Genomic DNA, 23,663 nt, shown 5'->3' with positions numbered 1-23,663 from the left:
TTGGCTGCTCGATATTGATCTGAAAGGCGAATTTCAAAATTCGACATCAGATTGTACGATGATAAATACATTTTCCTGAGAAAAACAGCGTTAGAAATTACAGTACAATCTAAACAATCAAATAACTTGCAGCCTGATAATAAATTCTGTAAGAAACATGACATCGAAATTCTTCGAATTTTCAAATTCAACGTATTTTTATTGAAAAATTTTAAAATGGGAGAAGCCCCTGCTGAACTGGAAGTTATCGATGAACCAGGAATGCAGGTAGAGGAAAGCTCAACGCAATGGAATCCAATGCCTGCTTCCGAATTCTTTTCCACGATCGGAGCTGACAACAATTTTAAAGTACCAACTCAATCGAAATCTAGACCACCAGAGACTATTCTAATACCCTCACTAGAGGCAAATAATGGACCAGTAATACCTGTATACTCATTCTCCAAGAAAACAACGAAATACGAAATTGAGGAAATTCAAAAAGCGGCAGACAATGCATTGAAAGGTAAAAACCCAAATATGGATGATCCTTACTTTGTTGCCGAGGTTCTCGAGGAGCTTACATCACGTAGAATCGATCTAATTTCAAATGGATACTATAAAAAGGCTCAGGAAGTTATCGATAAGATAAACGAAATCAGAAACTTGTTTAAGAAGCAAGACTTTATAAAATATAGAGAATCTTATATCGAAAATCTCAAAAATCGATGTTCGCAACAACATGATTACATAAAGGAGCTCCAAAAGACTTCAAAAGAACGCCTTGAAAACAAGAAAGCAGAAGCGCAACAACAAATGGACAGATTGTTTGAACGTCAAGAGCAACAAAGAGATGCTTTAATTAGCGACTGGCAATCACCTGCAAAACTTCGTCAATTCAACAAACAAAGTCCAGAACTTTTACAATACAAGTATCTTGAGAAACTTACAGCTCTTGTTGGAGATTTGGCTGTTGCCGAAGAAATGAAACACAAAAACGCCAGATTAGAGAAAGAAGAAACAGCAGAAAGGTACAGAATGATGACAGATGAATTCGAAAAGGCCAGAAAGTCCTTAGATATTGCTTTAGACCAAGAATTCAAAAATAATCGACAACAATTACAAAATGAGATAGCAATTGTTGAAGAAAACAACAGAATAGAGCTAGAAAGAGCCAGAGAAAAGAACATTTACTTAAATAAACTACTTAAAGAAGAACAATTCGCATTCAGAGAAGCAAAGAAGAAATTAGACAAAACTCCACGCATTATGCCACTTAATAATACAATCCCCATGCTTCAGAGGACAGGAACTAATATAAATAAAAAGAATATGTTCAAATATAATCAAGCGGATAAAATTAACTCAAATCCATTAAATTTGCCACCTCTTATTGTTAAGCCAAAGAAACAGCGAAAGTTGAGTTCATCTTTTAAATAAAAATTTTTTTGTTTGTTACGGAAATTCCAATTTTTTTATCATTTCTTTTAGAATGTTAATGCCAATAATAAGTAATTTATCTGTTTGATCTTGACTCAATTTTTGATTTTTGATATCGATCAAAATATTTTGAATGTCATATAGATTTCATTATAATTCTAGGTGAGAAATGTTATAATTATTTGACGAATTCATGCTCCCAAACATTTTCACTAAAAATTAAATGATATCAAACTTAAAATGTGATTATTTAGCGAAATTGATATTAAAAAACAAGCAAGTTATACAAATGGCGAATAATGAATACTTCCTTTTCCCGATTCAATTCGGATTAATTTAAATTTTATTATAAAATAGAAGAATTGAAGCATCAAAAATGAAAAATCTGTTCGGGTATGAAAGGCTAATAAGGCGTATATCAGTCTTCATTAAACTGTTAGTGGCTAATTAACATAGAGTAGCAGAATTGTCAGGCTGACAATACCGTGTTTTTATTGGAGCTAAAACCTCTCAAAATTTGAAAGCCATTATTGACACAATTCGGATCTGATTTAAACTTAATTTCTTTCTATTTTTTATTGGTAATTATAGAGTGTATTATTTGATTGAAATTTTGTTTTTGAGAATGAAAAATATATGTTATTTTAATAAGATATTGCATATATGCAAGATTTTCTTATTCAAATAGCTTAATTTTTTTATTATTTCCCATTTAAAAACCGACGGTTGTGGTTATGATCATAAAATGATACATTCAACGATATCTTTTAAAATATGAATATTTTGATTTTGAGAAAATAACAAAATTGAAAGGGTGATCTGAAATAAATTGCAGGGAAACTATAAATATTACATTTTCGAAAATTTCCCGAAACAATTTCTTATCAAAAACTTTTTGAGATGTTTATTAAACCGCCCTTCAAAATATGAATTCTCAAATAAAGAGACTATATGTGGTGGTTTTCTTTAATTTTTTACTAATTGAATAGTTTTCTTAGTTTGAACTATATTTGCTATATGATATACGTATATTTATATTTTCATAAAATCTACTGATTTCATTCAGATGAATCTGAATAAATTGAATTATCATTCAATTTGATATTATTCTGAATTTATATCGAATAATACGTCACTATCGTCTTAAGTTGCTTTTCACTATACATTTGAGCATATCATAACATATTGTTTATTTTCGGTGAGGAACAACTTCTTATTTCAATATAAATAATGCGTGCAATTTGAATTGAATTTTATAGACTATTATTGATTAACATCATATACTTACTATTTTGTCAATTTTTTTCGCAATCTTTTTTTTATTTTTGATCGGTTTATAATATCTATAGTCTACATATTGTCACGAGCATATCTAACTAATATTTCATTAATTTAATTGAATCAAATCTGATCTCTATTTCTTCAACCATTCAAAATTCAATTCTTATAATTTTTCATTTTTATTAGCTCCACATGAGTCACACATGCAACCACCCTATAGTGAAGAGGAAATGGTCCCCCGAAGAAGACAGAATCCTTATGAAACAGATCAAAGAAACAGGGCCTTTGATGTGGGATCAAATTGCCAGACACATTCCTGGCAGATCTGGTAAGCAGTGCAAAGAGAGATGGATTACAGTCCTTGATCCAAATATTAATCGCCAAGATTGGTCAGCCGAGGAGGACTCTCGTCTTCTCAAATTCCATAAAATGTATGGCAATAAATGGGCTACAATCTCAAGCCATATGAAAGGACGTTCATCTATTTCTGTAAAGAATAGGTTTAAGTTCCTTAAGAGACATTCTGCCAGAAGAATTCGTACATTTGGCTATGATCCATTAGAACAGCAAGAAACACAAGAAAGCCCAGCTCCAGAGATTTGCTTTGAAATGATAGAATTACCAGCTCATATGCGAATCAGACTCTTTTAGAGGCATTTAATATTTCAATTCAGATCATGTTTATTATTAATTTTTATTTAGAGTACTTAAACTAGTCGTTTATTGCTTATTTATCATATTTTTTTCGCTCCAAAAGATCTTTTAAGCTCACTTTTATTGATGGAGGCAGAACGTTATTCAAATTGAATTACCGATTTTGACACTTTAGGTCAAATATTTTCAGATAAACTAGGTCAATTTAAAAGTGACATTTATAGATCCAAAAGTGACAAAATTGAATTGAATCTTACCTTTGCCAAAAATGACGACAATATGTGTCAAATCGTAAAATGGCAGGCTGCCATTGAACGTATTTACTCGTGATTTTATTACCGAATACATTTCCTTAGCCAAATTGCTACTAAACAACACATCTAACACACGAATCATTGCTATTTTCGAACTTCTATTCCGAACCACAAAAACCACTCTAAAAAACGTGACCATCGAGACTCGAACCAGAACCATTTATTTTGATTGTCAGAGACCTTTCATCATTTCACATCGCTTTGCTTGAGGAAAGGTTTTTGCACTTAAAGAAGAAATAACACTCCACATCAGAAGATTATTTATCACACGATTTTCATAATCTATGCTATATCGTTCTAAATTCAATGAACTATCTGATTTATTCTTCCAAAATTGATTATTAACATACTAACTCCGATGTAGAGTTATATTATATAAACAATTTTTATTAATATTTAATTATTATGTGTGTTTTTTGAAGGTTTTTCATATCTGATAGATAAAAACGTGACAATATAAATTCTCAATTTTTTTTTATTTTTTACCTAAAAAAATGTCGCTTGGAGGGGATCCGAAGCCTTGGAATTTCGAAACATCCGATCGGACAATCGAATTCTGCAACCTTTGGGTTGACAAAATCAATACAAAAGGGAAAATTGATCGAAGACTTTTAAAATGCAATGAAGCTTTTGGAGAATTATACAGAGAGAACGGTTTCACAAAAGAACTTGAGTCATCACGTTCATTCAAATGGTTTAACTTACAAAAAATCGTCTGTATCGAAGAAAATCGCTTAGAAATGTATTTTAATAACGATGGAGTTATAATTTTCCAAAATGAACACGCACTAAAAATAGCAAAATTACTTATCAACCATATTCTCAATATATTAATACCAGAGGAATACCCAGAAATACAAATTGACGGATTTTTTGTAGAAGAATTCGTTCCAGGAAATATTTGTGCGCTTCTAAGATATCGCGCTAGAGTGTTCGGACGAGGATCTCAGTTATCACACCAAATTCTTTCTATTTTGTCAAAATATCCAACAACAGGTTCAAATAAAATCGATTTGTCAGATGCAAAGCTAAGTTCGGAGGCAATTGATGACTTCTTATTCTCATTAGTAATTGATCCACGTGTAAGATACCTTTATTTACCGAAATCAAAAGATTCTGATTCAAATTGGGGTCCATTAGCTCGTTGTCTTGCCAAAAACAGTTTTGTACAAGGCTTCTCCATTGCCGAGAAGTACGATTCATCATTCTCTCTTCTTGCAGACGCTTTACAAAGAAATGGACATTCATCACTCCAAAAAATGGAGTTTGTTAATACTTCTTTCCCCATAGATGCAGCAGATTCACTTGCACGCATGATAAACAACTCAAAAGTCAAAAATCTTTCGTTTGTTAAGGCTATTAACCATATTTCTGTTCCTGCATTCATAAATCCGATTTCTAGGACCAAAAATTTCTCAAATATCACTTCACTTACGATAGCGAACCAAAAAAAGGTTGTTGTAACCGAATTATTAAAATATTGCTCTTCAATACAGAATTTAACGCTTGAGCATATAGGCGTTGACATCAGCGACATCCTTACAGCCATCCAGGAAGCTACAAACCTTCATTTGGAGAAACTTGACCTGTCAAATAATAATTGTCGGAAAAGGATCTTCAAAAACACCAATTTCGGAGGTGCAAACTCCATAATATTGGAGAATGTTGTGTTTACAGTAGGTAGCATGACTTCTATGATCTACGCTGCTGGATCATCTCAAAATGACCGTTCTGTTTCACTGGCTTTCGCTACAATCGATACGGGAGACTGGAACGGAATATTTATGAGGCTCAAAGAGATGAAAGATTTGAAAATTAATGAAATTAATTGGGATGGAAACGTAATTTTACCGAATTTCATTAATTTCCTCTCAAACAACACCAATATTTCCATTGTATCCATCAGAGGATGCCCAATTAGCGAAAATGTCGTTCCTCACATTGCAAATTTCATATCTAATACAAATACTGTCACTGCTCTTAACATTTCCGGTGATTCCGAGTGCTTCTTGACACCAACAGCCGCATACGATATCATAAATGCTCTTGGAGAGAACAGATCCATCAAAATTTTCGATATTTCGAGGACATCTCTGAAAAATGATGGATTGAAGATACTTTCCAAGACATTAATGAACAACAGAGTGATAGAGAGCATATATTACGACAGAAACGGTGTTCTTTCCGCTAAAAATTGGTCAGATTTCTTCAATACTTTACTTGGAAGAGGAAAATCACTGAAATTGACATGGCCAGAGCGAGAAATGGTGCAGTTGCTGCAACAAGGTGCTGTTACAGAGGAAGAAATCATAGAAATGAAGAAGAATTTGGCTCTGATTTCGAGAGGAGACCCAAACATCGTAATTCCACAGGAAACTCTTGAGAAACTGAATGTGGAACACTCTCCAGAAGTCAAAACAAAGAAAAAGAGGAAGAGTTCTGCTGCTACTTCGAAGAAACAGAGGGAATCAAATGCACAAAATGATGAACAGAGAGAAATTCCAACAATAAACATAAAAAGTGTTGGATTGGCTGGAATTTGTGTCCCTCAAATCAGTCCTGTGAATGGAGATGACTTGGTTAAGATGTTCTCTATTGAGGAGATCGTTTTGAGAATCAAGGCAAATTAGGTTGAATAAAAATATTTGTTTGTTTAGTAAAAATTATTCATTTTAGTATTTTAAGAAACAACATTTTTTTCATGAGATCTTTGAGAATTTGTATTTTTTTGTTGATTAGGCAGTATGGCCTTTAGATAATAAAGGAAAAACTCCTCTTACAGTTGCATCAGGTTTTGAATATCTCTGAAGGAAATCTTCAAATTGTTGATTATCTTTGCAATCTAAGAATTAATCATTAATGGATGAACAATATTGGAAATACTTTACTCATTTGGACATTTTGATGTTGTTAAATTCATTTGCATTGCTTATTTTATATAATATTCATTGACACATCAATTAGAGATCATCTCGAAGTTTTAAAATGCTTATTTCAACTGGTTGAATACGGAAATAAAGGATCAATCTTTTCTTTGAGTGAGAAAGAAATCATTTACCATTGTCAATCTGAAGTTGTTAAATACATTTCTGCATATTGAGCAAATAAGATGAATAGAATACTAATGGAAATACATCACTTATCATTGTACCATAAGAATGCAAATTTGAAGTTGTAGAATATCTTGAATATTAAATAGCAAAGCAAAGAATTGTGATCCAGATGAGGCTGGAAAAAAATTAAGATACATAGAATTCTGAATATAATCATATGCATCATTATTCTAATATTATTAAGTATTATTATTTATCCATACAGGTATTGATTTGTTCAAGAATTTCTACATTTATTTCAGGATCTTATGATAATATTATTTGATCAACTTCAGTATAGAAAATAGGATATCGAAACACAATCAAAACAAATTACCACACAACGTATTATGCTTTTGAGTAAAACAACAGCTTGCTTTTATTAAATTATTGAAAAATATAATTTGATTTTTTAAAAACAGGTTTTATAAATAAATGACTCTTTATAATCTAAAATATTCTATTTCTTCAATCTCTAAAACATAAAATAAACTAAAATTCTACTAATTACTGGTTTTCTTCCTCAGATTTCACGTCTTCCTCTTTCGGAGGTTCATTAGATTTGCCAGAGAGGTGGAAAATGAGTCTTTTTGCCCTCTTTGACTTTCTATCTTTAACTATTTCGTAAAGAGGAGCAAATAACTCAGGAGCACCCTGTTCTGTGAGATGTTTAACAACCTTGTATACCCAACTCATGTTGATTTCAAGGCGTTTGTTGCCATCTGGATTTGATTGGTAGTTTCTCTTAGCAAAATCAATGGCAACATGTCTAACTTCATCATCTGTAGCCTTTCCAATCGAATTGTAGACCCATTCATGAACTATTTTTACGATATTGTTGTTTCCCATTTGAGCTTTCGAAATATTCTCTTCAATTGCCTTTAAAACAGCACTGGCTGCTCCCTCTGTTGTCTCTATAATACGGTTGATGCCGCCAGCACCAAAGGTTGAGCCGTTCTGGTTAATAATTTCAGAAGCTCGTTCGGCAGCAGTTGTCACTTTTTGATCATGGTCGGACATGTCAATAACTTTTTTAATTGCCTTTTCTGAGAAAGCACCAATTTCGTTCTTTCTAAGAAGGTTTGGAAGAAGAGCGGATGCTTCTGATGATTCTAATGGTAAATTGATTTCTTGCATGTTAATTAAAGCTTCTTTCGTTCTATCTGGGAGCTCCTTGAAGTTGGAAAGAGCTGCATCTAATGCTGCTTCGCATAATTCGCGTTTTTCAAGGGCTTTTGGAATAATTATTGGATATAATTTGACCAAATCTGAATCTTCCTTACGCAAGAATGGAATGGCATCCTCAATCTTTGCACAGGCGATCTTCTTGAGGTGTGGGAACTCAGTATCGTGAAGATTTCTCATTAATTGGACAAATTCGTCCAAATTATGGCATCTTCCAATCTTAGTCTCACTGGAGAACTTCATCTTCTTGTGGATCTGGTCGAGATTGTCGAGCATCGCGTTTGTAGAATTAACAAGCGAATTTACGTCAGAACAGACAATTGGCTGGGTAAAGTTCTTTCCTGTTAGGACAGAAAGGAAGTCTGAACCAGCTGGTGTCTTGTAATTCGAGACAGAAGTCAAGAATTTCGATAATGTCTTACGATTGAAGTCAGAATCGCACTTTGAGCAAGCTACCTCGAATATCTCTGCTATAAGCTTATCATCGGACCCAGTCTTTCTGTTCTTCTGCGCATTCAACAAGTATGAGAAAGAATCAAATTTAATTGTGTCCTTTACGCGCTCGAAAACAGTTCTAGTCTGTTCATCGTCCATGTACGTGAGGATCTGATGCACTTCCTTCATCACATAGTTCGATTCTTCAGCGATATTAAGTAATCCGACTGCAACTTCGATTTTTTCGGATTCTATCGTTCTGATCTTTTTTGAGAGGACGTCTCTGAATTCCTGACCACGGCCAGCGTTTGCAGCGGCTAAGAACAAAGATTGGTTCTGAATCAAGGAAACAATGTCCTGATTTGACGCGTGTGGTACCCAAGCAGCAAGAGCATGTGCAAGAATGTGTTTTGGAGAGGTCAAATCGTCTCCACCTTCGATCCATAATTCTGAAGCCGCATTGTAAAGAGATTGAGCGTCGAATGAGCAGATAAGAGGCCAGATAGGATGAAGGTTACGTATTCTTGCGGATGCTTGGAGAATTGGAGTGTATTTCTTGAGAGTTTCTAATTTACTTATATTCTTGATATCATCGATGAACTGTCCTTCAGGGAACATCTTGTAGAACTGTGTGTGCAAGTAGAGAAGGTCGATATTGTTTGGTTCCTCTGGATCGAACTTTCCATGGAAAATTGGGTAGATTTTTTCGTTGAATTCCTCTTGTGTGAAGCCATTTGACTGGATCATGTCAATAAGGATCTCAAAACCAAGCAATCTGATCGGTGGAGCTTGAGATGTGATTCTATAAACTTGTTTCATCTGTTTCAAGCATTCTTCCTTGTTGTCTTTGAATAAGCCTGCTCTAGAGATGCAGGAAATGCATGTAACAAGGCATGAATTACGTGCAATCTTAATTTCGACGTTTTGTGAATGTTGGCAACGTTTTAATATAGCTTTATAGATATCGTAGGCACGTATTTTGCCTTGGAATCTACGAATTACTTCTTTAAAGATAACATAGTAAGCACAACGAGATTTATATGAAGTTTTGAGGATAATTGTGATGATTTTTCCTAATGCAGCTTCAAAATATGTTGGACTTGTACCAATAACATTAAGGCACTTATCTATGGCTTCTTCAATCTTGTTTTGTTTGACTAATTCTTCAAGATTGCCAAAATCAAATTGCTTCTTTTCGTTTTTTGGTGCTGGTGGTTCATTAGCATCTTCTTCTTCCGTGTATTCGTAAGAAGAATCACTCTCTTCTTTTTTGCTCATTTCAAAAAAATGACCAAAAATTTTTCAGTACTTTACATAGAAATTTTTGTTGTGTCCTTTATTTTCTCACGATTGAAGTGTCTAATTTGCATAAACACAGTGCAATTGGTGAATAAAGCATGATTTGAGATATTTTATGATCTAAATTTGAAAAATAATCATCAATTTATTCAAATCTAATTAAATCAAAATGATATTGCGCGATGACAGTAACAAATAGTCAAATTAGCCATACATTGATGAATCATAGCCTTCTCTCCCATATTACTGGCATCTTTATCTCAATTGACTTATCATTTGTAATTAGAATCTTGATTTCATCAATTTATCCAGAATATCAATCATATACATACAACTCTTTATGGATTAGAATATCTATGCTATTTACAAGTCAATGCATATGCATCAAAAGTTGACCATTCGATGCCAATGCCAGTAAATATCTAATGAGAAATCAGATAAGCTTAACAAATATGAGCAAATTTTCCTGTTTTGAGAATAAAATGTTCTATATAATGCACTATCAATTATATCAGCATCTTTACTAATCCTTTCCTTGAGCTGCATATTCAAAGTGTATATATACTTTGTATAAAGAAAGAAAAAACAACGTTAATTAAATTACATATATATATTTATTCATCAAATGAAATATCAACAGAGAGATAAACAGGTCTGTGGTCAGAAAACATTGATTCGATTCTATTATACTTTAAGAATATTGGTTTAACTCTTTTGTTCTGAGTTTTGATGAGAATTCTGTCGCAGTAAGAAGGAACACGGTGTTTTGATGATGTATCATAAATATTTGTGTTTTCATCGTATTTGTATGTTGGAAGGAAGGAAATATCTGCTTCATCATACTTGTTTAACTCTATGTTCTCTCTTTGAGCTTGTTTTAACTGATCCTTTGCAATTAATTCTCCAAATGAATTTGATTTTGTTAATTCAACGACATTTTCGTATTTATTGTTAATTCTGTAGTTTAGATCACCTGAGAAAATAGTGTAGTCATCACTTAATGTTGTTTCATCAATTTCTTTCCACATTTTGTTTCTTTGCAAATATTCTTCGTCATAAGCTTGTAAATGGTTAGCTAAGAATGATATCTTTCTCTGCTGGTTGTTTACAACTACTGTAGAAGTAAATTTGATCGAAGCTTTATTCGCTGGCATGATATCATTATTTAATGTTTTTTGGCCGCCAAAGAATATGTGAGATTCCTCTATTGCGTTCAAATTAACATAAGAGTTTCTGTTTTGGATCAAAAACAGTGCTACGCCACCAACATTCTTTGATTTTATCAAATTATAATTCATATCACCAAATAATTCCGAAATTTTAGTACTCCAGGCATTAAAATAGACAGTATTACCTTCTTCAGTTGTTTGAGGTGTTGGAGCTATTTCTTCTAAAGAGAAAGATATCAAATCTGGATTATTATACGTAATTGTTTCATAGACATGGTTTACCTCTTGATTTGGCATATTAGATGCGCAGTTCCATGTAAGAATATTGATAACAATGTTACTTTGCATTTGAATTTTTGATAAATCTCTCAAAACGATTATTTTTGAATGAACTTTTGGACTCAAAAGATTTAAATCAAAATCGCAAGAACGCAATCTTTATACCGGAACTGAAAATTAATACGCTGTAAATCATTCAAAATTTAGTTCAATATTTTTTTTTTACAAATATGGATATGATAGGATCAAAATACCGCCTCCGGGAGAAACTCGGAGGCGGTAGCTTTGGCGATATTCATTTAGGTGAGAACATTGTTACAAATGAGAAAGTTGCGATTAAAATTGAACTTGAGAAAGCGAAAACTCCACAATTACATAACGAATACTGTATATACAAGCTGCTTTCAGGTGGCATAGGAATACCATCAATCAAGTATTACGGTGTTCAAGAAGGAAAAAACGTTATGGTTATGGAGTTACTCGGAAAATCTTTGAATGATCTTTTTAATACATGCGGAAAAAGATTCAGTTTGAAGACTACACTCATGATCATGGATCAATTACTACTCAGATTAGAATATTTACATAATAAAAATCTGATACATCGCGATATAAAACCCGAAAATTTCGTCATAGGCACAGGAAAGAATCATAACCAGGTTTATATGATTGATATGGGATTGTCTAAGCGATATTGCGACCCCATTACTCATGAACATATACCTTTACGTGATCATAAATCTTTAATTGGAACTGCTCGATATACATCAATAAATTCTCATATAGGTTTCGAGCAATCTCGAAGAGATGACTTAGAAAGCATAGGTTACATGGTTGTTTACTTCTTAAAAGGCTCATTACCCTGGCAAAATTACAAAACGAAAGATAAGAAAGAAAAAATACGCCACATCATGCAAACAAAAATATCAACCTCAGTTGATGAACTTTGCTTCGGACTTCCTTGCGAATTCTCGATTTTCTTAACGTCAGTGAAACAACTCGAATTTACTGAACAACCAGATTACTCGAAGTACAGGAACCTATTTAGAGAACTTTTCATACGCGAAGGCTTTACTTACGACTTCCAATACGATTGGACACCAAATGAGTCAATTAATATATCATTAGGTAGTCTACATCAACAGAGTTCGGCCATGCCACAAATATCCGCCGCTAAAATCATTCCAATGCGCGCTTCTAAGTATTCATCTCCAATATTACACCAAAATCCAGCTGGAAAGTTCAGGCCACCGAAGAGTATGTCAAGTTTCCAGTCGCAGTCCAGAAGGATTGTTACAAGTTCGCCATTTCGGCCAAAATTCTAAATTTTATTTTAATTCTTGTTTGTAAAATTTGAAGTATATTATTATATACAGTTTTTGAGTTGAAAAGATATAGAAAAAAGTTTTATAAAATAAAAAAAATCAAAAGACAACGAAAAGATAAATTAACAGCACTTCTTTTCACCGCCTTGCTTGTTATCAAGCTTCTTAACATCTGGTTGGGCTGATTTATTGTCACCCTTCATCAAAGAACGACGATATACTTCTGCAGCTGTTCTCTGGAAAGCTTCTTGAACATTATCACCGCCAAGAGCAGATGTTTCGAGATATGTAAGTGAATGCATGGCAGCGAAAGCCTCTGCTTCACTCTGTGTGATTGCACGTTGTCCGACAAGATCTGACTTGTTACCAATAAGCGTAACAACAGCGTTTGGATCGCAAAGAGAGTGAACATCATTAAGCCACTGGTTAAGATCTTCGAATGATTTACGATCTGTTAAATCGAAGACCAAGATAACACCGATGGCACTTCTGAAGTATGCTTTAGCGATGGATCTGAATCTTTCTTGACCGGCTGTATCCCAAACCTGTAATTTAACACTCTGTCCATCAACATCAATTGTTGTAGCGATAAATTCAACACCGATTGTAGATTGTGATTCACCAGTGAAAACATCATCTACGAGACGCTTGAGGATTGCTGTCTTACCAACACCACTGGAACCAATAACAATGAACTTGTAGTTACCACTCATCTAATTAAACGATAAATGGTCATACAAATTCACAAATTTTTCAAAATTTATCAAACGCTTATTCCATGGTGTATATTGTGATTTTAGAAAATTTGCGGTTTTCCATCGTTCATATCAAAGTCAATTTTTTTCTGTTTTATATCGGTCATCGTACTTTTCAAAAAACGTTACCATCGATATACTTTTATTTGTATTATTGTATAGGTTCATATTATTTAGAATTTATAAAATTAACGATAAAGAAATTCTTTTACTTTCATTTTTTTTTATATCGCATTGCTAATTTGAAAGCCGATTGCAAGAAATTAAAGATGTAGACAACAGAACCTTCTAATTCTTCCATATATTTTCGATTTTTGAAAGTAAATTTCAAATGAATTTAAAATTTTCCACTCTACTAAATGGTGCAATTTCATATCAAGCAAGTTTGTCAATTTCATATTAATAATGCGCTTCCATCTACTAAAATAAACCAATTATCAAATAATTACAACAAATTCATCAAATGTCGATCAAATTAATTATACCTCAGCATACTATAGACAAACAAATTTGAATGAGCATAAAAAAATGATTGTCATCAAATAATAATTCGTTGGGGTTATCAATAGCATAATAATTCTTAAAATATAAATGAAAACACTATATTACCACAACTTGATCCAATTATTCAGTTTAGAGAAATCAATATTGTCATTTCATACTCAATAAAATTGAACATTTGAAATTCAGTGAAAATGTCGTAATTAACTAATCATTGAACTTGCATATGCCTGGCATTTCTCTATCCATTCATTCAACTATGGAATGATAAGATAAAGAATGTGATTTCGATGATATGAAATGATATGAAATTTTCTCAAAAAAATAAATAAAAAAATAATCGTTTTGTAAAAGTTAAATTTTTTATTTCAGATGGCAGTCGCTGTTGAGAAACTTGTTATCAATCCGAAACTCATTCATGAGATAAAACCATGCACCTGGGAGATTCCAATTGGCTTTGTTCCAAATATGAGAGTTCCCGGAATTTTCTATGCAACTCCAGAAATGGTTAAGTTCCAATTCGAAGAGCTCGAGAGCTGGATGCAGCATCGTGAACGTGCTTTACCATCAATTATGCAAATCGCATTTGTCGCCACACTTCCAGGCATTTACAGAAACTCTTTCGGTATGCCTGATATGCACTCTGGCTATGGCTTTTCAATTGGCGGCGTCGCAGCTTTCGATCTTACAGATCCAACATCAATTATTTCCCCAGGTGGTGTCGGCTACGATATCAACTGCGGTGTTAGACTTTTAGCAACATCTCTTACATTTGAAGACGTCGAACCACGCAAGAAAGAATTAATCGACAAATTCTACAGCTATATTCCTGTCGGCATTGGTGGCAAGCGCCCAGATATCTGTAACCGCGCTGGATTGATGGAAGTTCTTGTTAAAGGTGCCAAATGGGCTCTAGAGCACGGATACGCCATTCCAGAAGATATCGAAAATTGCGAAGAGAACGGATGTCTTGAAGGAGCAAGACCTGATCTCCTCTCAGAGCGTGTCATCTCTCGTGGCGTTTTCCAGCTCGGAACTGTCGGTTGTGGCAATCATTACGTTGAATTACAACGTGTTGACAAAATCCTCGATGAAAAGGCTGCCAAAGCCATGGGATTATTCGAGGGCCAAGTATGTGTCATGATTCATACAGGAAGCCGTGGATTAGGTCACCAAATTGCCGATGAAATGATTAATCTTTGTTCGCAATCATATTGTCCATCAACATTACCTGACAAACAACTCGCCGCACCACCGTATACAAGTGATGTAGGTCAAAAGTACCTTGCCTGCATGTACGCCGCTGCTAATTTCGCATGGTGCAACCGCCAGATCATTATGAACGATGTAAGACGCGCTTTCAGGGATGTCTTCAGGGATAAACTCTACGAAACTCATTTAGTCTACGATGTCGCTCATAATATCGCGAAAGTTGAAAAACACGTCATTGACGGCGTCGAAAAGACATTTGTCGTACACAGAAAAGGAGCTACAAGAGCTTTCGGACCAGGAAGATCCGAAATCCCTGACAGATACAGAGATGTTGGTCAGCCAATTCTTATTGGCGGTTCAATGGGCACAGCTTCATATGTACTTATCGGAACTGATGAATCCATGATGCACGCATGGGGTTCTACATGTCACGGAGCAGGCAGACAGCTTTCTCGCTCTAAAGCCATGAGAACAATCACTCAGGCTTACGTCAGCAAGCAATTGAAGGACCATGGCGTTTACTTGAGAGCTGCTGATAAAGAAAGTATCATGGATGAAGCTCCTGATGCTTACAAAGACATCAAACAAGTTGTTGACGCTTGCCAGGTCGTAGGAATCTCAAAGAAGGTCGCTAGACTTGTTCCAATGGGTGTCATTAAGGGATAATCTCATATAACTTATTTGAATTTACTTGTTCTTACTGGTAAAAAAAATTTAAAAAATTAAAACTTATTATTTGAACAAATGAATTATTTATGTATACCACTATGATATTAAATAAAAATATCGTTCGTTTTTAGGTTGAAACTCATATAAAGCAGTAAATATCAATTGGATTTATGAAATATTTTCATAATTAATCCGAAATTCAGAGAGAACATCAACTATTATTTGGTATGTATTACAAATGAAACTAGATATTGCAGTCTAACTGAGAATTTTATGTTTGATATATAAAAATTTGATAAAAGTGTTATAAACTGGGCAATAATCATACATATATTTACTCTAGAATTGCATAAAGGGACCAGCAGACAGTTGCGCTGGGATATTGATTATCCTTCCATCAACAGATAATAATTTGAGAAAGAGAGTATTCTGCATTGGCTGAGGATGCTCTAATTTCTCTTTTTCTTTATAAAACTTAGCCAATTCTTCTCTATATCTCTCATTATAGCGGGATTTCTCGATTTCAGGTAAATTCTTCCATTCTTCAGCAAGTTTCTTGGTAATTTCGCGGCTGGATATTTGAGAGTTTTCGGCTTGGAGTATCTGTCTCCTTTCTTTGCAGAACATAAAGTATGGATTTGGTAATTTTGGCATCTTATTTGATTTATTTCCATCTTTGTCCTTGTTCTTTCCTGCCATACTAGGAGGTATTGAGAGAATGACAGTGTTTTTGGTCATAGTGAGGAACGTTTGAGGTAGAAGCTCAAAATCCATAATGATTTTCACATTGAATTTTATACGGAGTTCCATTAATAAGTCCATGTGATTAAGATATCCAAATTCAAACTATATTATATGTAATGATGTTGAGTTTAATACTATTCCATACGGGAACTAAACTTGTAGATCAAGTGGAAAAGGAAGAAATCGCATCATTTTATGTAAAAAAGTGACATTATACAGAAGCACACGGGATATCAGAGGATATCATATCAAGCCTAAATTCCAAAGATCTCTTGTGAATAGAGACCTCATAAGGCCTGTACATCTATTGCAACTTAATTACATTCAATGTCACTAGTCTTTCACTAGTTGTGCTATCAACATTATTCCGTTTACTCCCGCTAACCGCTATCTTATTCAATTTTCCTTTCAAAAAATTGAATTCAAAATGATGCAATTTTTCGATACTACCGGAATATACATATACAAAGACCATACATTTCAATTTATTCAAAAAATATGATTATTCATGGTTTTTGGAAAAATTTTCAATCAAATTTGTTTTGTAAAGCTGATCAGAACTATGCACTCACGATTACATCAAAAGAGTAAATGAAATTTTAATACGCTAAAAGCCTAAATACAAACATTTTATGTAAATTAAAAAATGACATAAAATTTAACAACAAAATTACAATATATTGTAATAAACAGAAATTCATCAAAAGTGACAGCTCTCAATTTTTTGACATTTGTAAATTCTAAATTGAATGAGAAAAATGAAATAATACTAAGCATAATACAATATTCTAGATTTAATTATAATTAGGAAAAAGTTAGTTTTGAGAGTACTTTTCATAGGCATATAGAATGAAATCTTCTGAAAAATAATATCACATAAACTCATATTATTTTCTAATATATAACTATTTTATATAAAAATCAAATTCAATGATCTTAAAAGCGAAGGATAAACCTCAAAATTTACGAATATAATGAGTGGGATATAATTGCTTATCTATCATAAAACCATATGAAATATCAATTTTTGCTTTACGCCTAATTTTTGACGACAATTAGCAAAAAATGTTAAATGTTAACACTCAGTCCATTTGAATATGAAAAATAAAATTGACTTTGATTAAATGTTTTTATTTATCATGCAATTCTTCTTGCGACCAAAGATTTGAATAAAAGTTCAAAAAAAAAGATAGCTTAAAAAATAATATACGGTAGTGTTTACTAATAGATGAATAGTATATAAATTCTATTAAAATGGATTTGATCCAAAAAAATATATAAAATTTGATCATAAATAAAATCGTTTTAAATTACTTCTTCATTTAAATTATAACAATTATTTTTGGTTTTATATTTTTTTGGATCAAATCCATTTTAATAGAATTTATATACTATTCATCTATTAGTAAACACTACCGTATATTTTTTTAAGCTATCTTATTTTTTGAACTTTTATTCAAATCTTTGGTCGCAAGAAGAATTGCATGATAAATAAAAACATTTAATCAAAGTCAATTTTATTTTCATATTCAAATGGACTGAGTGTTAACATTTAACATTTTTTGCTAATTGTCGTCAAAAATTAGGCGTAAAGCAAAAATTGATATTTCATATGGTTTTATGATAGATAAGCATTATATTCCCACTCATTATATTCGTAAATTTTGAGGTTTATCCTTCGCTTTTAAGATCATTGAATTTGATTTTTATATAAAATAGTTATATATTAGAAAATAATATGAGTTTATGTGATATTATTTTTCAGAAGATTTTGTGTTCTTCTTCAAAATTTTATTTTTTTATTAAAAAGAATCTTTACAAAATATACATTTACTTTAATTAATATTTAAAAACGTGCTCTATCAAAAGTTCCAAAAATTCAATATTTTAGCTTTTCTGAGGTGTCACTTTTGATGAATTTCTGTTTACAACAATATAATCATGGTGACTGATAGCCGTATGATGATGGAAGATTATTGAAATAAACAATGCCAAGAGACAATACAAAGCCTGGTATGATGGTAGCGATAATATCTTGGATGAATTGAAGACCTACATATGTATGGAATTGAACAACTCGGAGGTTTTTGAATGGGATTCCGCATAAATCAGTCCAAGCATTAAAAGAAGTATGAATTCCTAAATGTAGGATATTTAATATGATGATTATATTCAATCCGATATTGATATTAGATATGAAATTAGTTGGTAAAGTAGAAATTGCAATTTCTTGAATTTGGGTAATAAATCTAAGAGAAATTGTGATAAATATAAATATGTTCAGAAGGTATGTTAAGAGGTTTGTAATGTTAAGAAAGCGAAAACTTATCTTTTGTAATCTGATAGAGAAATAAATTATATTTGTGAGAAGGACAAAGATAAACTGTAATAGAAGAATCGTAGTATTTCGCCTGTAATGGCTATCTCCAGTTTTTGAAAGGTGAATCTGTGTTCCTAATTTTAATATAACAGCTGAAATAGCTACATATGGTAATGCAATAGATGATGGTCTCATGATCATAAAAAGAAAGATTTCAAAGTTGCTATTCCAAAGATTAAATGAAAGATAGCGCAGAAGTGTAATTGTCGGCGCACTGCTAACAGAAAACCAAAAAAGAATTGATGGCCATGTTTCTTTGAATGATAATTTTCTGATTTGAATAATCGCGGTTATAAATCGATAATAATAGAATAAAGTAATTATTGCAATAATCAAAAATGCTATCCACAATAGTGGGTAGTTATAGCATTCAATTAAAGTTCCTTCTTCATAGCATTTCTGGGATAATTGAATTCCCATTTGAAATTATTGTCAAAAATGTGACAAATTTGAAATCATGATATAAAGTAGGTAATTCGAGCTGATAATGCATTGTTATTGTATCATTAAATAAAATATAATATTAAGGGTATAGTAAACTCAAAATTCTAGAGTTTTGAGAGTGCCAATAAACTCTATAGGCCTATATATATCTATATTTTAAAGGAGAGGTTACGCCATAATATTTGATATTATAAATTATTAATTCAAAATAAAAGTAGAAAATGAAACTAATTTTATTCTAACCTATATAAATATATCAATAATCTAAAATGATTATAGTCTGAACTATATTTTACCAGATTATCAAATATAAGAGAAATGAAATAAGGCATAAAAATATCATAGCATAATTATTGGATAAATGCATTAATAAATTATTTATATCATAATGAGAAAAAATCAAAATAAGAAAATGAGCATAATAATAATTTAATTAAAAACAAAAACAATAAATAAAATGTAATTTTCGTTAATCAAAGTCATCAATGTCTTCGTCTTCTGATTCCCATTCGGACTTGAAAACTTGATAATCTCCTCCTGGTACACTCTGAATGGATTTTTTGTATTTGTTCTGTTTTTTAGAACCTTTTGTAACAGTTTTTTGTTTCAATATCATTTTGGAGTAACAATTCTCTTCAAATGATTTGACACAATCTTCTGGAAGTGGGGGAAGATGTAATGCTTTTTGTATATCTCCGAGAAAATGCTCTGGATCATTCCATTCTAAGATTGCAACGTTAACTCTAATGTTAATGTTCTTCCAGGCTCTTGATTTGTCCAAATAGCATGCAATTTTGGAGTTAAACGCTTCATTCATGCAGGTAGATCCAATGGAAGAAACTTTGGAAACTATGGGTGTCCATTTGTGAACCCAGTCATAGAGCATGAATTGAAGTTGGATCGAATTGACACCTTTTTGCCATTCAAAGCATTTGTAATTGTGCGGTTCGCAAAAAGAATGATTGCCTACGTAATGGTAGACACAATTCTCCCACATTTTCGTACGTTTGTCAATATTTTCTTCGGCAAAACATGACCAAAGCCACATACTTAGGCTTGCATTCAGACCCCAGAAAGGTCTCTCTATTTTTTCAATCTTCTGAGTCTTGTCGTTGAAAACTTCAACTGTCTTATGAGAAGCTGAGAACTTTGTAAAATCTTTTGAGATATTTTTTGATACATGACCTGGATCGAATCTTTCAAGATGAGAGACGCCAAATTCTTTAAAGACAGAGACACTTTTGTTATCTCGGTCTTTAATAATCTCTTTAACATCTTTCAAGATATTGTATTTCTTTAATTGCTTCAAGATGATTCGAGTTCCAGCACTTTCCATATTGTTGGAAGCTCCGGAATACTGAGCATGCTGTCTGTTTCCACCAATATGGTTGATGTTCACGCATGCAAGAACTCTTTTTGTGACAGCATCGAGCGCAGTTACTGTACAACTTGGCGAGTTTCGCCTGTGCGTCCATCTTGCATCAATGGATAAGTAACCACTGAAGGACTTTCTCGACAGCATTAGGGAAATACTTTTAAGTCTTCTAATCTTATCGTCACAAAATCTCTGTTGTCTCATGACACCACTCTTCACAGGGGGCTTAGTTCCACAAAGAGAAAGAAAGCGAGCACCTTTTGTATATGGCATTCCGGTCATTATGCAAGCACCAAGCATCTGTCGCGCTGAGAGTCGACGACGTTCGTGGAGTAAAATGTTATGCATTGCCTTTGTTTTCCGTTTTGGGTGAACAATATGGCCCATACAACAACAAAAAAATGAAATCCCGCCAAAAGTGAAAATTGAATAAAAAGTAATAATTAATAAATATATACTATATCATTAGATGAATATTTTGGAATAACATTTTAAAATCGAGGTTTTTCAATGGATAACGGTTCAATCAAAAATTTGACCCCATTTTAGAATCTACATTAAAAATGGAACATTTCTGTCGTTTCAAAATTCCAAAATAACGTTTCTATTCCTCTCAAAAGTAAAAATAAACTTTATTGGGGAAAAAATATTTTTATTTTCCAAAAAAAATGAAAACCTTAAATGCAAATCTAATTTTGATGCTTTTGTTTGTGATTTTTTGGATTTCGAAAAAAATTTGAAAATTCAGACAAGTTACCATTAACACTAATACGTTTCAGCGAGTCGGTCCCATCAGAGAAATTTTCATAAATCGGCGATATAATTTATTATTTCAGCAAAATATTCTCAGATCCAACTAGAATAAGGTCAAATTATACAAATTTAGCAAAGGCTAGTTATCCTACCTATTCAATTAACTTTAATTTTAAATAATTCAAGACAATTCTCAAAATTACCTTAATAATCGCGTTCTCTTCGCAAAATGACGATTCATCATTCACTACCAGCATAACTGAGGGCTTGTGCTCACAGAATAATACAGATAATTTACTTATTAATGCAAAATTTAGTACCAAAAGGTAATCATAGAAGATACAAAAAAAGTTTCTTTATTTTGATTGCTGATTTTATTTCTTCTAAAATTTACCAAATCTAAAAAATCCAAAATTGAATGCTATTGAATTTCATGTTTATGTAACATATACTATTTATTATATAAGGAATAAAAATTTTATAGTTTTAATCAAAAATAAAGGTGTACTAAATGCATACAAAACAAGGTATTTTTTACTCATCCAAAATATGTTAACAGTGCTATTTATATAATCAATATCCGAATTTCGAAATCATTTTGATGAAATCTTTATTTTAAAATTGAGTTGACTGTTAAAATCACCCGAGAAGAGGGATTATCTCAATGAAAAGTACATAAAATAGCAAACGCACAAGATGGCACTATGCAGCTTTATATTGTTATACAGGATGAACATATAAAATGTTTGGAAAACACTTACTTCGTTCTACAAATGTGTATCTCTTTATATCAAAGATTCTTCTCAAATTATTGAGAGACTTCTCTCAAAAAAAGGAAAATTTGATAACTAAAAAAAATTATGGCATAACCTCTCGTTTTGCATAGATATATATTTACATGGTCACAGAGCTTATTTTCATTGTCAAAACTTAAAAATTTTTAGTGGACTATACCCTTAATGATGGAGAAACGGATAATTAGTGTTTTTGACATAAAACGGGAGAATTGGAGCTCTGCATCATGATTAAAGGCATGTATTTGGTCCGAAATGTTTCAAGTTATTTGTTATTAAGTTGACATTTTATTAAAATAATTTTAAAAAACTTATTTAATTCAATTTATCGCTACCATAATTATGTCTAGAGGTATCCTATTGCATCATGATAAATTCTATAGCTGATTTAATAGATTCAGAGTAAAATCATATTTCATCGTTTTGAAAGATTCAATTTTTGCATTCCGATAGATGAAATTTACTGTCAGCTATGCTGGCATACAAGCGCTAATAAATTAAAAATTTGCAAAAGGTTCAAATAATCCAATTGCTTCAAAATAAGGAAGATTCAAAGCTCTCTCAAAAAAACATTTTTCAGTTGTTATAATCTTGAAGCATTGGCTAATGCTATTATTTTTTTCCTGGAATTTTCGCTTCACCTGTATAATTAGATAGACCTAAAAGTTCACCAAATTGAGACAAAATATCGGTTATATAATAAAAATCCCATACAATTGACGGTTTGATAATGGTCATTGAATCACAAATTTGAATTTCCATCAGAAAAGTTTGGGTAAAAAATTGATAACTGTTTAAAAAGAAAATACTCAATTCAGTTTATAATCAGAACGTTCAGGCAAGGCATGTCATTACGGTCACTATGTTCTATCGGAAAGCCGCACCCCAAAGCCCAATTTAGTCCAAAAGAAGACAGCCAATTACTAACCCTTGTAATGAGATACGGAGATAAAAATTGGGAATTTATTGCGAAGATGATGAAAAATAGAAATGCACGACAATGTAAAGAGAGATACACCAAGTACCTCTCACCTGATATCAATCGAAATCCTTGGACTCCAGAAGAAGATGAATTATTAAAAGAAAAATTATGTCAACTTGGTCCTAAATGGGTCAAAATCTCGAAGCTCTTTGATAGGAGAACCGATGCCGCATTAAAGAATAGATGGTGTATATTAAAAAAATCATTAATAATATCAAATGATTCATCAAGTTCTGAATCCGAGAAGGAAGCACCCAAACCAATCGAAAAGGATGATAAGAATGATATATTGCCATCTATTGAATCATGGTTTAATGATTTCGAAAATTTGGATATTCCAATCGAGATATTCGAGCAGGCTTAAGATATATAATGCGATTCTCCATCAGAGTATAATGATTATGATTGTTTTCAATTTATGCGGTTCAATAAAAATATTGATAGAGATAAACAGAATTTAATATATAAACTATAATAAATATAACATTTACAAACAATGAGCATAGCATATTTATGAGTTAAACTCCAGAGAAAAACTCTTTCCAGTTTGCTAAAAATCCTTTATTATATACATGAATATAAGCCGGTAATCCTTCTCTTTT

At 32.3% G+C, this 23,663-nt stretch overlaps 11 protein-coding genes across 11 annotated transcripts, besides 3 other annotated features; 6 read left to right on the top strand and 5 right to left on the bottom strand.

Moving 5' to 3' along the window:
* Positions 1-216: 216 nt before the first annotated feature.
* Positions 217-1,442, top strand: TVAGG3_0423050 (uncharacterized protein; the record flags this gene model as incomplete). Its single annotated transcript, XM_001310141.1, has 1 exon — positions 217-1,419. One exon carries the CDS (start codon positions 217-219, stop codon positions 1,417-1,419), a length of 1,203 nt encoding a protein of 400 aa, XP_001310142.1.
* Positions 1,443-2,892: 1,450 nt separating this feature from the next.
* TVAGG3_0423040 (RNA polymerase II transcription regulator recruiting protein) lies at positions 2,893-3,374 on the top strand (the record flags this gene model as incomplete). The annotated part of the gene is made up of 1 exon (XM_001310140.1): positions 2,893-3,351. The coding sequence occupies one exon, from the start codon at positions 2,893-2,895 to the stop codon at positions 3,349-3,351; it is 459 nt and encodes a 152-aa protein (XP_001310141.1).
* A 784-nt stretch (positions 3,375-4,158) lies between these two features.
* On the top strand, positions 4,159-6,345 carry TVAGG3_0423030 (the record flags this gene model as incomplete). Its single annotated transcript, XM_001310139.1, has 1 exon — positions 4,163-6,298. One exon carries the CDS (start codon positions 4,163-4,165, stop codon positions 6,296-6,298), a length of 2,136 nt encoding a protein of 711 aa, XP_001310140.1.
* An 834-nt stretch (positions 6,346-7,179) lies between these two features.
* Positions 7,180-9,658, bottom strand: TVAGG3_0423020 (armadillo (ARM) repeat-containing protein family; the record flags this gene model as incomplete). The annotated part of the gene is made up of 1 exon (XM_001310138.2): positions 7,268-9,658. One exon carries the CDS (start codon positions 9,656-9,658, stop codon positions 7,268-7,270), a length of 2,391 nt encoding a protein of 796 aa, XP_001310139.1.
* A 621-nt stretch (positions 9,659-10,279) lies between these two features.
* Positions 10,280-11,214, bottom strand: TVAGG3_0423010 (phosphatidylinositol-4,5-bisphosphate 5-phosphatase protein; the record flags this gene model as incomplete). The annotated part of the gene is made up of 1 exon (XM_001310137.1): positions 10,294-11,196. The coding sequence occupies one exon, from the start codon at positions 11,194-11,196 to the stop codon at positions 10,294-10,296; it is 903 nt and encodes a 300-aa protein (XP_001310138.1).
* Positions 11,215-11,352: 138 nt separating this feature from the next.
* TVAGG3_0423000 (STKc CK1 domain-containing protein) lies at positions 11,353-12,493 on the top strand (the record flags this gene model as incomplete). The annotated part of the gene is made up of 1 exon (XM_001310136.1): positions 11,358-12,452. The coding sequence occupies one exon, from the start codon at positions 11,358-11,360 to the stop codon at positions 12,450-12,452; it is 1,095 nt and encodes a 364-aa protein (XP_001310137.1).
* Positions 12,494-12,533: 40 nt separating this feature from the next.
* TVAGG3_0422990 (small Rab GTPase RabA2) lies at positions 12,534-13,215 on the bottom strand (the record flags this gene model as incomplete). The annotated part of the gene is made up of 1 exon (XM_001310135.2): positions 12,575-13,165. The coding sequence occupies one exon, from the start codon at positions 13,163-13,165 to the stop codon at positions 12,575-12,577; it is 591 nt and encodes a 196-aa protein (XP_001310136.1).
* Positions 13,216-14,056: 841 nt separating this feature from the next.
* TVAGG3_0422980 (RNA ligase (ATP) protein) lies at positions 14,057-15,673 on the top strand (the record flags this gene model as incomplete). The annotated part of the gene is made up of 1 exon (XM_001310134.2): positions 14,081-15,586. The coding sequence occupies one exon, from the start codon at positions 14,081-14,083 to the stop codon at positions 15,584-15,586; it is 1,506 nt and encodes a 501-aa protein (XP_001310135.1).
* A 218-nt stretch (positions 15,674-15,891) lies between these two features.
* TVAGG3_0422970 (HMG-box family) lies at positions 15,892-16,411 on the bottom strand (the record flags this gene model as incomplete). Its single annotated transcript, XM_001310133.1, has 1 exon — positions 15,929-16,411. The coding sequence occupies one exon, from the start codon at positions 16,409-16,411 to the stop codon at positions 15,929-15,931; it is 483 nt and encodes a 160-aa protein (XP_001310134.1).
* A 605-nt stretch (positions 16,412-17,016) lies between these two features.
* Positions 17,017-17,053: a mobile genetic element.
* Positions 17,054-18,228: 1,175 nt separating this feature from the next.
* Positions 18,229-18,266: a mobile genetic element.
* Positions 18,267-19,240: 974 nt separating this feature from the next.
* Positions 19,241-22,241: a mobile genetic element.
* Positions 19,627-20,919, bottom strand: TVAGG3_0422940 (uncharacterized protein; the record flags this gene model as incomplete). Its single annotated transcript, XM_001310132.1, has 1 exon — positions 19,627-20,919. One exon carries the CDS (start codon positions 20,917-20,919, stop codon positions 19,627-19,629), a length of 1,293 nt encoding a protein of 430 aa, XP_001310133.1.
* A 555-nt stretch (positions 22,242-22,796) lies between the features above and the next one.
* Positions 22,797-23,512, top strand: TVAGG3_0422920 (RNA polymerase II transcription regulator recruiting protein; the record flags this gene model as incomplete). Its single annotated transcript, XM_001310131.1, has 1 exon — positions 23,054-23,425. The coding sequence occupies one exon, from the start codon at positions 23,054-23,056 to the stop codon at positions 23,423-23,425; it is 372 nt and encodes a 123-aa protein (XP_001310132.1).
* Positions 23,513-23,663: the final 151 nt, after the last annotated feature.

Source organism: Trichomonas vaginalis, chromosome V (genome assembly GCF_026262505.1).
Source record: "Trichomonas vaginalis G3 chromosome V, whole genome shotgun sequence".
NCBI lineage: Eukaryota > Parabasalia > Trichomonadida > Trichomonadidae > Trichomonas > Trichomonas vaginalis.
This window is presented reverse-complemented; position numbering and strand designations above follow the sequence as displayed.